This window comes from Physcomitrium patens, chromosome 8, assembly GCF_059467195.1.
Source record: "Physcomitrium patens ecotype Gransden chromosome 8, ASM5946719v1, whole genome shotgun sequence".
In the NCBI taxonomy this organism is placed as follows: Eukaryota; Viridiplantae; Streptophyta; class Bryopsida; order Funariales; family Funariaceae; genus Physcomitrium; species Physcomitrium patens.
In genome coordinates, this window is record NC_143417.1 from 6,395,140 (window position 1) to 6,411,255 (window position 16,116).

The 16,116-nt window shown below is 39.5% G+C and overlaps 1 protein-coding gene across 4 annotated transcripts; it reads right to left on the reverse strand.

Annotated features, from left to right (window-relative positions):
* Nucleotides 1–556: 556 nt before the first annotated feature.
* On the reverse strand, nucleotides 557–12,308 carry LOC112285702 (calcium-transporting ATPase 8, plasma membrane-type). 4 transcript variants are annotated; one of them, XM_090252417.1, is made up of 36 exons: nucleotides 11,957–12,308; nucleotides 11,615–11,741; nucleotides 10,634–10,906; nucleotides 10,160–10,288; nucleotides 9,669–9,711; nucleotides 9,409–9,500; nucleotides 9,117–9,248; nucleotides 8,816–8,905; nucleotides 8,653–8,722; nucleotides 8,151–8,221; nucleotides 7,904–7,987; nucleotides 7,561–7,638; nucleotides 7,362–7,433; nucleotides 7,149–7,232; nucleotides 6,962–7,044; nucleotides 6,636–6,720; nucleotides 6,389–6,444; nucleotides 6,219–6,261; nucleotides 5,973–6,056; nucleotides 5,692–5,826; nucleotides 5,369–5,434; nucleotides 5,097–5,192; nucleotides 4,766–4,879; nucleotides 4,393–4,563; nucleotides 3,626–3,685; nucleotides 3,360–3,509; nucleotides 3,037–3,153; nucleotides 2,826–2,924; nucleotides 2,508–2,645; nucleotides 2,264–2,364; nucleotides 2,065–2,110; nucleotides 1,811–1,942; nucleotides 1,495–1,602; nucleotides 1,228–1,319; nucleotides 1,014–1,132; nucleotides 557–877 (listed from the first exon to the last, which is right to left on the reverse strand). In XM_090252417.1, exons 3-36 carry the CDS (start codon nucleotides 10,763–10,765, stop codon nucleotides 753–755), a joined length of 3,297 nt encoding a protein of 1,098 aa, XP_090108543.1. In that variant the 5' UTR covers nucleotides 10,766–10,906; nucleotides 11,615–11,741; nucleotides 11,957–12,308; the 3' UTR covers nucleotides 557–752. The 4 variants fall into 4 exon arrangements, with proteins under 4 accessions (XP_090108543.1, XP_090108542.1, XP_024382480.1 ...); XM_090252416.1 differs by having other exon boundaries at nucleotides 11,851–11,990; XM_024526712.3 differs by lacking the exon at nucleotides 11,957–12,308 and having other exon boundaries at nucleotides 11,615–11,929.
* Between the last annotated feature and the right edge of the window lie 3,808 nt (nucleotides 12,309–16,116).

Genomic DNA, 16,116 nt, shown 5'->3' on the forward strand with positions numbered 1-16,116 from the left:
CCCGGTCATCGTGACACAGCCAGTGTTTACGAAAGGGAGGGTTACCAGGGTGAAAACGCTAGTCGCAGCGGCAGTCCAGCGTGGCAGCCACGACCGCGTCCTAGCCGCTAACGAGCTATCGTAGATCGAACTAGAGAACAAATGGCGTTCTCCGCCTGATGGATTTCCCTACCCGTCTACTGATCAAATATCTTTTCATAGTACATCGGATCGAAATGAGATTTTCCGAAAAGGTGCCGTGTAAACATATGGAAACAGTTTGACATGTTCGTAGACTCGTTTTTGGACCTTACCTACAGAAGTTTTCTTCAAGGTATTAATGTTTCACCTACATTGTTTAATTGCAATAGGATGATATTATCATCAGGACCTCAATTTCAAGGATGATATCATGATTGACAGTTGAGCCTAAGACCGGTTGGTTATCAGCTAAAAGACTAAGAATTAATGTCATTAAAGAAAGGTCCAGTGTAGACTTGTGCATTTGAACAAATGACTTGTAAAACGCATTAGATGAAAATAGATCGAATCTTTTAGATACGGTAAAAGACAACGATCAAGTTAAAAATTACACTCACAGAGGTGTAATTCATTTGTAAAAATATTACAATTAAAATCTATGAGAGGGAAAAACACAATCTTTAGTACGAAGTGTAGACAAAAATTGCCTGCTTCGATTTTACTTCTTTATTTTGCTAACAAAGAGTAGCTTCTTGGTATGACTGCACTGGATTTCAAACTGCACTGGATTCTCAGACTGCACTGGCGGCGGCCGACCGTTTCTCCAAATGATTAATTTCCTGGTCAACGGGAACAGTGCGTTTATCACCATCATCGTTCTGTTCATTAGGTTCCAGTGCAACAACCTCACTCAAACCTGTAAAACATACCGATTCGTTAATTTATAAAAAAAAGACGATGTAAACGTAAACAGAGAATCAGTATTTTCATATGTTGCTTTCTCACCAAGGCATATGCCTTCCAGGTTCTTAACAAGCAAACAAAATGTTCACCTGGAACAACTTCCTCGTTCGAAGACTTCTTGTTTCTTCCACGACAACACCCAGTGAGGTTGGGCTGGAACTGCTTTTTCGGAACGGGCACAAACTTGGAGATGAATGCAACAGGCCAGCTGTGACAGCAGCATACGAGGCACGGTCAACATTCAGCAATTCACATACACAGCATTTAACTGAAGAAAGCATGCAGAACTGAACTCCAACATACCTTATGAAGCCAATCGCAATACAGAAACCCCACCATTTAGCATTAAGCTTCGTTGTTTGGGCAAATTTGTTCAAAAACTGCACGATCACAAACTGCGAACAGAAAAGTCCAAGACTTGTAAAGAGCTTGCTGGATGATGCATACAATACATAAGCTCAAGAAACGGAACCAACGAAACAACTTGTGTGTGTGGCTCTTTCGACACCGATAGAATCTGATCATCATACGATTGCATTCCATTGTAATCAACCAAACCGGTAAACTCACCTGGAGAATCACTTCAATGAGAATAATGCCAAGGAAGAGATAATTCTTGTGAATGCCTTCGAAAATATTAAATTTGTCAGGTCTCCTTGCGTTGATTTCGTTAAAGATCTGACAAAGGAAGAAGCACGAAAAAATAGTTAGCATTTCAGACAGGTCCCACCATTCTAATATTCGTGGGAATAATCCTCACTTCGAACTTGGTCAAATCCTTCAGAACCATAAACGCCACGTGATGTTCCACCAGTCAACTGGTACAAGTATGCACTGGCCTACAAAGACTTCACTATTAACTTAAACGGAACACTGTACATCTCACCTGGCAAAATACGAAGGAATTGAAGATAATCGTGGTTCTTAACAAGTCCCTTTCTTTATCGGGTCCAGTAAGACCTAAGATTTTGTTCCCCGCAAAATTCAAGGTCAAAAGAACCACTACTTGGAAGATGGCCTGCCAAATATTTGACGATAAGGATTTGTAGAAATGAAGAAACCAACAGAAAGCGAACTTTCACGACAGCACACGCCACACATTTAGAAATAATGGTGTGATGTTCAGAAAAAGAACAATACCTGCGCAAATATATTTCTCCACATAATGTTGGAGATCAATGGCTCCCTGCACGAACCACGCATAATCAGAAGGGACCACTCAATCCATAGAAAGAAAGGAACAGAACAGAAAAATATTCACCAATGTGAGCTTCAATGCGATATGAGAATTCAAGAAAACGTAAACGAATACGATCGGGCTTAGAAACAAGTTCCTCACGTTCTTCCAACTGGTTTCCGATCCATAAGATCATCTGTAGGTGGCTCAGTAGCAAGTGCAAGTGCTCCCAAAGTGTCCATGATCAAATTGACCCATAACAACTACCAGCACAACATGAGCACATCAGTAACCTTAAGTTATGTAATGCAAAATCTCATGACGCCATAACAGTTAAATGATTAAGGTTCTCGCCGACACTACACTGTTACTAAATTTCCCATATTAAAAAGATTAAGGTACAAACCTGCACTGCGGTCAGAGGGACCTCTCCAGTGGAAATTGATGCGACAAAATTGATGGTAAGAGCCGTAACATTGACAGTCAGTTGAAATTGTATGAACTTCTGAATGTTGGCATAGACGGATCGTCCCCAGCGCACAACCTAGCGATCAGAACAGAAACGTCAGACATAAGTACATCCCCAGAGAAAACCTACTAACTATTAACTAAAAAGTAAGTACCTTCACTAACGGACGTGCAAAGTATACAACGGCTATGCGATTGGGTTACAAAGCTGAACATGAGGAACTCTAGATTAGAGGAATGACTGATCGAATCGAACCTTAACAACAGAAGTGAAATTGTCATCGAGGATAATGATGTCCGAACTTTCTTTCGCGACTTCCGTTCCTGCTATACCCATTGAAAGACCAATGTCGGCCTGCAGTGCCAATAATGTACCATCAGCCTCGTGACCTCGACAGAAAATTAAACTGTGACATACACATCACGCCAAAACCGTTGAAAGAAAGTATCAATAGGTAGCCTTTTACCTCATGCAACGCGGGTGCGTCGTTAGTTCCATCACCAGTCACAGCCACGACATTCGATCTTTGCTTCAATGCCTTCACCAGCTTGAGCTTATCAGTAGGAGACGACCTAGCCATTACCTGGAGAAAATAGAATGAAACTTCAACATAAGGTCAACAAGCACACAGTTATTCAATGATAATAAGAGCAACGGACACAGATTTCACTCATACATTCACAAAGGAATCTAATTCTTTAGTAAGTTTACATTGATGTACAATGGAATAATGTAAAACCAGCTGAAATACTAGTCATAACAAGCAAGAAGTCTGAAAGGAATCCTTACTACAAGCTTTTCAATATCTCTATCGATGCGCGCTTCATCCCATGTTCTAAAATCAGGTCCCTCGACTACAAGACCACCTTCTGTGAGAATACCACATTCTTGTGCAATTGCCTTGGCTGTGAACTTGTTATCACCTGTAACCATTCGAACCTGTTCAAGTTTCAAGCACACACAAAAAGACCTCGGTTAATAACTGGACCCACGATCTCTCTGACTCAAGTGTCACGAGGATACAAAATAAAATTCATTGATCAAAGTCTGTTCACCTTCACTCCAGCCTTTTGACATCTTTCAACAGCGTCCCGCACGCCTGGTCTGCAAGGATCCTGCAGAGGAGACGAAGACTTGAGTATCCACCACAAAAATTCAAGCACTTTTCCGCGTTCAATTGCGTTAACGTTCATTCAAAATTTCACTTCTTTGTATTCCTATCCGACGTCCTAAGGCAACCTCTTGCAATACATCCAGATTGACCCAAAGAATTACTAATGCAAGAACTACAGTTTTTAGACATTTCTACCTCGAGTTCCAAAGATAAATTGAAGAAGTTCGAATGGGAAAGAGGTTAATTAAGAAAAGGGATATAATATTCAAATTTTGAGGCCAATAGATGTAAAACAACCCAATTCGTTACACAAGACAAAAACCCATAGAACTTAAAATCTATAGTAGTCCATTGACTCGTTTGAAGCCTTAAAACTTTATTTCTGCCCTAATAATTAATGTTCTTAACTTAGAACATCATGGAATATAAAAAGTTCGTATTCTAAAATAGCGCACAGTTTTTTTCTGTGCACGTCTTTCAATTTTACACCAAGGATTGATAAATAGTTGCTTTCTACAATACTTTTCTCCTCAAATATTCTGGGTTCCGTACTTTTTACCTATGGATGCTCTGGATTAGAAGATATATTTTAAGATGACCAGATAGGGGCCACAAAAGGCGTAAGAAGGTTCAGATCTGGAAGTGCAAGTGCCTAAAGTATAACAGTTCAGAATCAATCATTGCAACCTGCCAAACAAAGGCACACACCTTGATACCACAAATGGCCATAAAAATAAGGTCTTCATCTGGCTGATTCCATTCGTAGCTGGACTCTTCATTACTTGGAACATCAGAACCATCAATTGGTCGGTAAGCGAATGCAATGCATCGAAGTGATTGGGCCGCCATCCCCTCAATCACTCTCTTCAACTCTTCGTTCTGCATTGCATCACAACCAAACTCAACTTTCAGAATTCGTTGACCACAAAAAGTGGTTGACTGATGCGCATGAACGAATGCCCTGCACGAGAACCCGGAACTTTCAGATTAGTTCCGGGATTTTGCGAGAAAGACATCTTTCTCATGAAAATTGGTATTTCCGGTCTAAATAACTGGGTCATATATTAGATCCACGCTGTACCTTCTCAGGAGTCATCGTTTGAACTTCTCCATGCTCATTAACAAATTTAGAGCACAAACTGAGGATAATCTCGGCAGCCCCCTTCCAGTGAGCTTCCACGACACCTTGATCATTCTGTCGAACACAAATAGAAACCAAACGATGACAGATAGTTAAGTCCAATTCAACGAAGGGGAATCGTGAAGGGCCAATAAATATAGATAACACCCAAAGCGAGAATCTTCAGAATTAAGAATTAATCAGATTGAAGGAAGAGCTAAGCAACATCTGCGCGAATTGAAAAAGCTGCAGAAGATTATAACAAGGAAGATGCCCCTCAAACGAGCCGAACCTTAAAAACCACTCCAGCACGTTTTTTGGTGGAATTGAAAGTCTCCACATGCAGAATAGTGGTCGCATGACGCAACTTCTTGAACTCCATTCCGAGCTTTATCAAGAGAGTAAATCAGTTCATACAAAATCAGAAAAACTATGTGAGCAAAGAATTCAATAAAACAAGCTAACAAAATCCAATACTAATGGTAAGAAAAGTTTCAGAACGTATCACATGTTCCAGAATATGCAGTTAATGACACCCGGCAGCCGGCGCAACAGATATCACACCTTCAGTCCCCATCCCAGACAAGCAGATTCAGTTGGACTACCAGATACCACTGGTTCTGTTCCCTCCTGTCAAAAGCAAGTTTGGGTGTGAAATGTGAATTAGATGCTCATCGCCGAAGAAAACTTTCAACATCCAGAGCTACCGAAAGTTACGGGGGTTTAAGGAGAAACCAATAATCGTTCTTTATCAAACCAACATTTAAAGTGGACATTGTCATTGTAATGCATTAGAAAGTACAAGTCCTTCACCGTGATTTGTTAAACGCATATTTAAAAGATATTGCAACACGAAAAGGCATGATAACGCATACACGCAATCAGACCTTAGGAGGAGCAACTGTCCCAGTACTATTGAGACAAATCGAGTGAATAAGAGTCTGACGCAAACTTTCTGGCACACCATCTGCGCTAGCTGCATTATTCTCCGCATTCGCCACCCACGCTCTGACGGCGGTCATCTGCAGTTGTGTCATCAAACGGCAATCCTCAATTTCAATACGTCCAAGAAAAAACTACCTAAAAATTAAAATAACCAAGTGACATATGGCCAATAAATGATCAAACATAAGTAGATAACGATCGTGTAAAGAAATTAGCAATTTACCTTGTTAGTGGTGAGTGTTCCAGTCTTATCACTACAGATAGTTGTAGCGGATCCCATGGTCTCGCAGGCTGATAGGTGCCGCACCTAGCAAAAGAAACCAAATAATTCAATAGCCCGTAAGACAAGTACCACACATCAACTTCACAGTTTCAGAAAGAATGAGAATATAGTAATGTTTTCCACTTTTGAACTGAAGGCCTAAAACCGCAACTCATTTCATCCTTATGCTGTCACGTCTAACCATACCAGAGATTTGTCAGCCATCATCTTGCGCATAGAATACGCTAACCTGTTTTGAAACGTGTTCAAAAAAACATTAGACTTCATTTTGAATACAAATTGACTGATACAAGTAACAGCTACTCAGATTCAAAGTTACACTATCATTGATTAGAGGGACTCGAAAGTGTCCCTACGTGAGCGTGACGGCCAATGGAAGTCCCTCAGGCACAGCAACCACCACAATAACAACCTGAAAGAAAATACAGCGCGTCACGTAGGTTACTTCAACTTCTTTCCCACGTAAGGAGTTGCCAGTAAGAGACCGGGATCTGAAATGACTACCTACATGGCTATTTGAAAACAAACAATATAGTATTTCTAACCTGATTCTACACAAAGTTTTTAAAATTCACCAGAAAAATACAATAGCAGTCTAATTACCGCAATTGAAAAAATCTCAACAATGTGTGTGAGTATGTTGGAAGATTTCCTATTTTCTGGCTGCTTGAAATCTATAGTGAAGAATCTGGAGGCCATGTCACCGAAAAAATTTAGTTACCCTATGCAAGAATTTTGAGAAGACAATAATAAATAAAATAGAATAAAATAAAACTAATATGTACTACATGTATATTGCACGATCTATTTCAACCTCAACTGCACCATGCGATCAATTCTGTCATCTAAGGAAATGGTGGAAGAGCACAGTAGCATATCTGACCATCAGAGTAGAGAAAGATGTAAAGACGCAGAGTTAAGTCCATTACCGGATAATTAAAATGATGAAAACAACGCCTGCTACTGTTAGACCTACTTTACCAATGAAGGTTGCAACCCCGTTCAGACGAACCTGCACATTCCCAATATAATCGACCAGTTAACAGATTGAAATGGCAGCCATTCAAGTTCATCACACTCAAATCCAGAGGATTTTATCACTGGCCAATCTGGTACCTGCAAGGGTGTCTCTTCTCCATTATCCTCACTGACTGAGGCCATAACCTGACCCCACTCAGTGTTCACACCAACTCCAGTTACCTGCACAGAGGAAACTTCGAAAATTAGAAAAAAACTTAAGAATGCACGATATAGGCAGGTATTTCAATGCAATTCGAAAACATAATTGTTGGTGCGCTCTAAAACAGTTGTTACATAGTATAGGCTTACCAGCATCAGCCCCTGCCCATCTAGAACCTTACATCCTGATAACAGATATGGCCTTTTACTATCCTTTTTCACCTGATTGATCAATAGAGCAAAAAATGTTAGCAGATAACAGCAGTCATTGTATCCGGACAAATGCATGACCACTCGTATTGATTTTAAACTTTTAATTGTTTGACCAATATCATGTTAACGGACTTACTGGTTCGCTTTCTCCAGTCATGGTGGACTCATCTATAGATAAAGAGTGACCTTCAATCAAAACGCCGTCAGCAGGAACCTGTAAGAAACCCGAAAATCAGCACAGTCCAGTAATCGCTAGACTCATTTAAAATAATTATGGATCGCTGCGTATGTATTAGACATTAGAAGGAGTATTCGTCCCGCTACCTGACAGACAAAACTCAAGTGCCGTGTGATTCTGCAATACAGATACTTGTTCACGCACGTGCGATTGCTGCATGGCAATAGGATATAGACTAGAGCAACTTCAAATGCAAATTTACAATAAAACCCTTCATAAGCTAATGTAAACGGCTTAGTACCTGCCCACCAATAGATAAAGGAATAACATCCCCAACAACGATATCCCAGATAGATATTTGCTTCCGTTCACCTCCTCTTACCACCTGCAGGGCCAAAAATGAATAGATTAGCCATAGACATATTAGTTGCAACACACATCGCTGCATGAGATAACAATATAGACATGTACGAAATGAACGCCATCTGTGAATCTCACGATTCAGTTATGCGGTCCAAAAGAAAACGCAAATGGTAAGAGAAACTTACATCCAGATGAATATTTTCCTTTTCTTCATTAAGGTTTCTAAACTGCAACGACTGCTTGTAATCACTACCAGCTGTTCCACAAGGACAAACAACAATTAGAATCCTCTACAAGCAAGCACATACACAGAACTCTTCCTGCGTGCACCTTGAGGTTAATCTAGAACTTGCCACAACCTCACTCACTAATGACCGATCAACCAATGATTCAAATTACAACAATCCACTCAGACGAAGATCTCTATTATTGTCTTGACCAAAATAACCCATGCAGAGTGGTGAAACTAATAAAGAACTGAGATGGATCTTACAATCGCATTACCCACTACCTCACAGCTGTGCGAAAGCAAATGTTAATTGATGATCATGGACACCAAAGTACTCTACTCGCAATTGGAGACTGCAATGTGATTGCGGAAGTACAGCAGACATGATTTGAAGATCTTGGAACTCATCCTCCACAACTTTGAAAATCGAACGTATCAGCAATTACAAATCGGCTTACCAGTAGTTACAATTACTAGCAAGACTGCAACCAAAATGGCTGTTCCATCATACCAGCCCGTCTTAACGCCCTGAGCATGACAAATATTTAGTGAGGTGATCGGTCTATAACAATACATGTAATGAATCGTTCAAAGATGATGTAAATATACCACGTGTTATACCTGGCTCCACATCTCGGCACCCAATGAAACGATCGCTGCGACTATAAGGATAATAAGAGTTGTGTCTTGCATCGCCTCCCACACAAAGTGCTGTCAAGCAATCAACAGTCACAACCACAAACTCCGCCAAAACAAATGATGAACATCAAGAAAAGATGGTCACATCGGCGTATCCGTCACAGTCATGCAAATTGAGACCGAAAGCGGCAGTACAATCTCATGCCAATGCCTGCAACACCTAACAACACCCTGTTTGAGTTTGCATGTTGAACTTCGAAGCTGTAAGGACAACTATACGTACCAAGAGACCCTTGGGTTTCTTTTTTGGATATGTATTTGACCCATATGCATCCTTCCTCCTTTGAATCTCCTCGGGTTTATCTTTAACACCATCTTCTAAGTTTGTATCCAGTTTACCACCAAGACCATGAATCTGCATTTAACCATTCGCCTCAATTCAAAACATGCCAGAATACAGTGCAGGTCAACACGACGGTTTCCGACTCCGTCATTGTAAATTACAGCATGTTGATCAAGTAAGTCCCGATGATCCTGGAAAACTTCTCACTTCAAAACGGTTCATTGGGACTCACCCCTCCAAGTTTTTCAAGATCTGAGACTTTCCGGTCTTGGAGCATGTGTACCAATGTTTTAGGGCCAACTTGGAATCCTTCAGGAGGTTCATCTACAGCGTCAAAACTCAAGACTATTAGTAGCTTCAGATCGATATATCAATCTATCCATCTATCTATCCTCATGCGCGTGTGCATGTGGATAATCCAGACGATTGTCAAATTGGATTTTGGTGCAACATTCAAGAAGAATACTTTAACAATAGAGTAAAGCAGCTCACCTTGCTCTGCCCCTCGCCCGGCCTTTTTGAACCTTTCCACAGCCTGCACAATACACGGCGCACGAATTTATACAACCTTTCAATGGGTTTTAACAGAAATAACAAAACGATAAAGTTCAGATAGTCTTACTGATTTCCAGTTAAATCGAAGTGAAAAAAACCTTACTGGTCCAGAATTCAACACATTCTCATAAAACCCATAAATCCAACTCATTACGGCTGCTTGGATCGTAATTACCAACGCGAGTGGATGTATACACTTGACATGAAGAACAACTGCCGGTACATGAAAAATTACAATGCATGTTCATGTAGCAGTTCCAGTTGGCAAACAATCCGAAAAAAGAAAGCTACTTCAATTGACTCAGACGTGGCTATTACATCTGAAGTAGTCCACTTTCAGACAACTACCAAACAACATTCCCGGCTCACTTAAGTGCACGTATGCGATGAAAATATTGATCACTTAAATAATTTTGTTTCATACTTACCAAAATGACATCAGTACCGGCCCTTAATCTAGAAGCAGGATCCTTTTTCAATTTCTGTTGTTCTTCAAATTTCTTGATATCCAGTGTGTACCGAAATCGACGAGCAGCATTTACAGTGAAGGTCACTTTCTGTATTCGGAAAAACCACAGTGAGATTCATAGCTCCAAACAAACTCAACAGTCAGATCAACTATGATTAATTGCAAAAGTTTCAAGTGAGAAACTGTAGGTACAAATGATCTCTTCGTGGCCTAATGACCATACGTTACACTAATCTGAAGTGCTCGACGTGAAACTCTGGAGTAGGTGGGACAATCAGACGTATACAACTACTACAGAGGCCAAAATACCGCTATAATATTCAGTGTTAAGATCCACAAGGGCAGGTGTTAGATTTTCAAGCATACTGAACGGAGTGCAATCTCGACAAAAATTATCTATCACTACTGGGAAACGTTAACATCAAGTTCATACCCGCCATTCCTTTAGTCTGTCGATGGACCCTTTAGGTTCGATTATAAAGGGGTTGTGACTGCGGTGAGAGTCTTCTGCGTCACCATCTTCTTTAGAATGGCTTTTGTCGCCACTTTCATGGAAAGAGTTCATCCTATTCCCACTCGTCGAATTCTCGGTTTTAATTTAAGGAGTAGCGAGATCACACCAACCCTTCTCACAGCAATACTGTCACTGCTCGCCTTTCACCACGGAAGAAAAAGCTGAACTTGGTGCCCACATGTAGATGCATTTCTGCGCACAAAAAAAAATATAGAACTAAGCAGGCAGCTGCTTTCGATAATATTGTCGACAAAGGCAACAATGATTAACTTCGATGTGACAGGTCGATTGAAAACCATTAGAGTGAGTAACATTCACTTGTGGCTTCACAGAAATCGTTGAGTGCGGACAAGTACTAATCAAGACCAACGGTATATGACATGACAAAATCTCGAACAGGTATTTTCCAAATTGGAGAGGCAACATCGTTGGCAACCGCTCTACATGCTGCAATGATACGATGGCACCAGAACGCTCTGGAAAAAGAAATCCGTGCATGCCGTGTCGGATAGTTCAACGAAGAAATCCGCATCTTTTTGCATCTCTTAAAGAATTTTTAAAAGTGAAAAATAAAAATTGCTACTTAGAACTGGGGGGGGGGGGTGTGCAGAGGCCAACAATGCGAAACCACGCATAAATGATTCTTAACTATATACATTCGCTGCGCTAAACCTCCCGACAATCTTAGACCCCTCCGTGTCCCTGCTCCAATACATCGACAACTCGAGCCCCTACGCAACTACGAGATTATCAAATCATTTGCCTCGGCTACCTAAACCAAGCCACAGGAGGTCTAGAACATTGAAAGTCTGCACCGAACTTCATACAATCTCCCTGTAACGTCCTTGATAGGGCATCGCAAATGAAAACCAACTAAGGCGCCGATGCTCTTGATAATACCTGTCAGCACCTCATGGGGCCCCCGTCCGTCCCGCGGAAGAAATCCGAGCCATATTGGTGAAGCAACCTCAAGGAAGGTGGAAGAGGCTTGTAGCAGGAACCAGTCAGATGCCACAGAAGACCGAACCTGTCCAACAAAGAAGATCGGCTAAAAAGACCTGCGCAAACAAGATGAGACGACACGAAGCTATCACTCACTCTCTTTTTCTCTCTCTATCTGCATGCGGGAAACTCACCCAACTTAGGCTGTGCCTGAGAGCGCGAAGGGAGGGAGAGGAAAGAGACTCGGGGTAAGGGTGAGATCGAATGAATGAGAGGGTGAGTGCGCGTCAATAGGGGAACCTTGCAGACTGGATTCTCGGTCGTGGGGGTAGATGGATAGATGGATGGGTGGTCTTGGGCCGCATTCCTCGTCGGGGATCGTTCCGGCTCGTTAGCGCTGGAATCCACCACCACCCAGTGCCTTGGCCGCCTCCGTCTCGCATGGCTGAAGAGCGTCGTCATCTCAAACTCTCAAGGTTCACAGAGCCATCCATTTAGGGTTTACCCTTCTCCTCCTCCTCCTCCTCCTCATCCGCCTGTTTTCCAGCCCTTGCTCTCAACGGCGGACGGAATGAACGGCCACGCGTAGCTCTCTCACTTTGCTATGCTCTCTTGCTTGCTTGTCATTCATTGTTCGATTCTGGAGGTCAGTGACTGGAGATCTGATAACAGCACGACAATATATCAGTATATAACACATTAAAATATAAAAAAGATAAACGAACAACTAAGTAAATTGTGAATTTTTTGGCAGACAGATTGTCCACGATTTGGATGGTCTTAAAACAAACAACAAACAGTAGATTGAACTTTACATATTCATTTTGTTATCCATAAAACATTCGTGTTCTGTACCATGTTGATTGAAAAACAAAATTGAAAAGTATTAAAAAAATGTAGTTTATGTTGTTTGGCTTCCCTGACGTACATCGAGTCATCATTGTACGCAAAGTGTCAATGTTTGAATGGATTGTTTGAATATTCTCATTAATTACCTGTAGCAACATGAATTAAATAACAATAACAACAAATGTCTCAAATGATTCTTTGACTTTAAGTGCTAAGTAAGCTTAATAATTGAGAATGAAAAAAGTAATAGACAATAATCTGAATAGAACTAACTTCTGATGGAAAGTATATTTTGCAGGTTATAAAACTTTGTGTACAGAAAAGGAGACGACAAATCATGGTTGCAAAAATCGACAAATATCATACATATGTATGAATATGTCCATTTAATAAAAATTAAAAACTATATGCAATCAATTAAGAAGGAAACAGAATGTGCTATAGTATATGTAGACATTGCAAATTATGAAAAATAGAAAACACGAACTAGTTAAATATAAATTCTGGCTATTTACTCTTCAAGACCGGGATTCATTATTACCTGGAGTGTTGTCACCAAATAGTTCGTTAAATGAAGAGCGTTAAGATACGTGCCAGCTTTGCTGTCCGTAAAGAAATGGGCCAATCAGACTTGAACCAATGGCATGTCGTCACGTGGAAAACTCCTTGCGGATATTTTACAGTAACCAGTTGTTGAAAAAGCAGACGAAATTACCTTGCTCCTTCCTTAAGCCAGGGTTACCTATGAATATAGCGGGCCTACTGTTGCAGAATGACGGCAAGGATCATCGCCAGAAGGAGAGGGCCGACTGCCAGAGAGGTCCATTAGTGCAAAGCACGGCCAAAGCCTTCCTATCTTCATGCCGCTGGCAATTGCCCATTTCTAGGGTCTGCACACTTCGTCGGCGATCGTGCTGACATTCCACGTGTATATCAAGCTGGGTGGGCTGGTTTGACGAGTCTCTGCCACCGACGCCCAGCGCTGTTTCCAGCACACATGATTCAAGGCGGGATGCGATTGTACTGCCGTTGGGGAGTAGCAAGATGTGGGAAGAGGTGGGGCCATCCTCTGACAAACTCGCGGTTGGAACTTGTGCTTCTCTTTTTTAAAATGCACATCCAGTCCACACTCCAAACTGCCACGAGTCACCCTCTGCACCCCCCGTCAGTTGCTTAGTGCCAGTTTCAATTCACGACTGAAGCGGTCACCGATCCATGATTTCTCCCAGATAACTTATGTAAACTATTGCTGTGAATCCAGGTCGAGATGAAAGCCTCTCACTGGCAATGACTGTTAGGCAGTAAAAATGTCTACATTCGCTCTCTCTCTTTAAAATCAACCCTATTGTACAATCCGAGCTTACGAATCTCCACGTGTTGACTGGTCTGTTGAGAAGACATTTTCAAGCAAACTTGCTGTGCAACTGACTCGGCAACCTCTCAAGCAAAGGGAAGATCACAAAGGTTTCAAATGGCAGACCAACATGTTCCAGCATGTTGCAGCACAAGAAAGCAAGATTTGGTCTCTTCGCACCTTCATTTTATTACAGTTGCCAATTTGCTTGTGAATGGTTTTAAGAGCATTGAGGGGCTGCAAACGATGGACTGGAAAAAGGACTTGTAAAATTTTGTTAGACAAGGGTAAATGGGAGGCATCATGGTGGTTTAATCATTCTGGGTCATTGGAGTAGGAAGATGTCTTGAAGATTTTTTCTTGGAAAATAGGAGAACCAATGAGACCTAACAATGTGAATGTTTGAAGAATATTCGATTTTGTACCAAAGGAAGAAGAAATAGTCTTGGTTCTTGAAGAATTGTGATAAGAAGAAGAGAATTGGGCAGCTGTGGGACTCTTTCCTGTATTGATCAATATTTTTTTATGATTTTTCATTGCTATGTATGGTTGCATTCTCTAAGGATGTAAAGGTACCCTGATTCCATTATGCTTGGATTAACCGACATCATTTTTATTTTTATTTATTTTTTATAATTTTTTTAAAAAAATCTTGTTCTATTGCTTCTTAATGTGACAAAAATTTCATAACAAGGATAGTTGGAACAATTGCCATGGTATTGATTGCTATAATTTTGATGCCTATTGCAATCAATATTGATCAGGATTGATGATAAACATTCTTTACCACATTGTTGCAAAACAAGAATGAACTTGATGTATTGTCTCTCATTATAATCTGATTTATATGGAACTAATGAATAACTCAATCTAACTTGAGGGATGTAAGAAGATATATCTCCATGTGATATCTCCAACCTACATTACAATTGTAGGAATTTACATAATAGTTGCAGAATATGTTGTAGTTGTAACCTATGTGATAAGGCCAAATTGGCACATCAATAATAAGTGTGACATGAAATTGTTGTGTTATGTTGTTATTGTTGTTGTTGTTTTGTTCTGTTTTGTTTTGTTTTTTTTTTTCATTTTCTTAAATGAAGTGTTATATTTGGTATAATAACCACCAATGTATTTGAAATTTACATGGTTTGAATTTTTTTTGAATTTTTTTCCATAATAGCTTTTATTATAATTATTGTATTTTTTATTTCTCTTTTCTATTTTATTTTTTATATATTATTTTAGAGATTCATTCATAAAATTATTTCATAATAATATTTTATCAAAAAAATAAATTATTGATTGGTGGCATCACTAATACTTAATATGACTTGAATATGTATTAAATTGTTCTTCCAATTTTATTAAAATATTTAAAAATACTACTATAATAATAGTTTTATTTAGAAATATATTTAAAATATATATTTCTTAAAAAAATATATAATTTTATTCTAATATTTATATATATATAGACATATTAAATCTAAATATATAAAAAAGATATTGACATGAATAAATAAAAAATCACTCTTGCCTTTATATATACTATTTAATTAGTAAGCAATGTGACAATATTATATAGATTATCTAATATATATCCAACTTTTGAGATACATATTTAATTTGCAAAGTAAGCTTTCTACATATGTGCCATCAGATCAACTTGTATTACAAGTAGTCAACATGTGTGACATGTCGCCAACTTATAAAACAAGTAGTCAATATGTGCAATATATAGCCAACTTGTTGGCCAAATTTTTAACATATCAATTACTTAAAAATACTTGTAAAATCAAATCCACATCTACAAAGCTTTTAAAAAGTATATCCATAATATATTTTCAAATTCACTTGCTTATACTAATTTATACTTAACTTTTCTAAATAAAATAATTACTAATATAAACATAAATACCAATGATATTCTTCTTGTCTTAGACAAGATTCAAGGATCATGCAAAAATATAACAAGATAACTAGTTATTGTCAAAGACAAGAACTCGATGAAAAAACAATTCAGACAAGTGAGCCTTCACTCCAAGAAAGGTAACAAAAAATATATAAATAAGTATGTATATTGAAAGAGAAACTGGAATGGCTATTATCAAAAGACAAGAAAACTAGAGACCCTTGAAACTAGACTGGAAGCATGAAAGGAGTTGACAAGAGTGAAGAAGCCTTCACTCTTGTCTCTATATATACTATCTAACTAGGGGCTATGTGGCGATGTTCTATAGGACCTCCAATATGT

Coding starts and splice junctions, on each gene's coding strand:
- LOC112285702 (XM_090252417.1), bottom strand. CDS start 10,765: ATGAACTCTTTCCATGAAAGTGGCGACAAAAGCCATTCTAAAGAAGAT. Junction 9,249..9,408: donor ATCTTGAAAAACTTGGAGGG/GTGAGTCCCAAT, acceptor GGTTAAATGCAG/ATTCATGGTCTTGGTGGTAA. Junction 2,925..3,036: donor ACGCACCCGCGTTGCATGAG/GTAAAAGGCTAC, acceptor TTGGCACTGCAG/GCCGACATTGGTCTTTCAAT.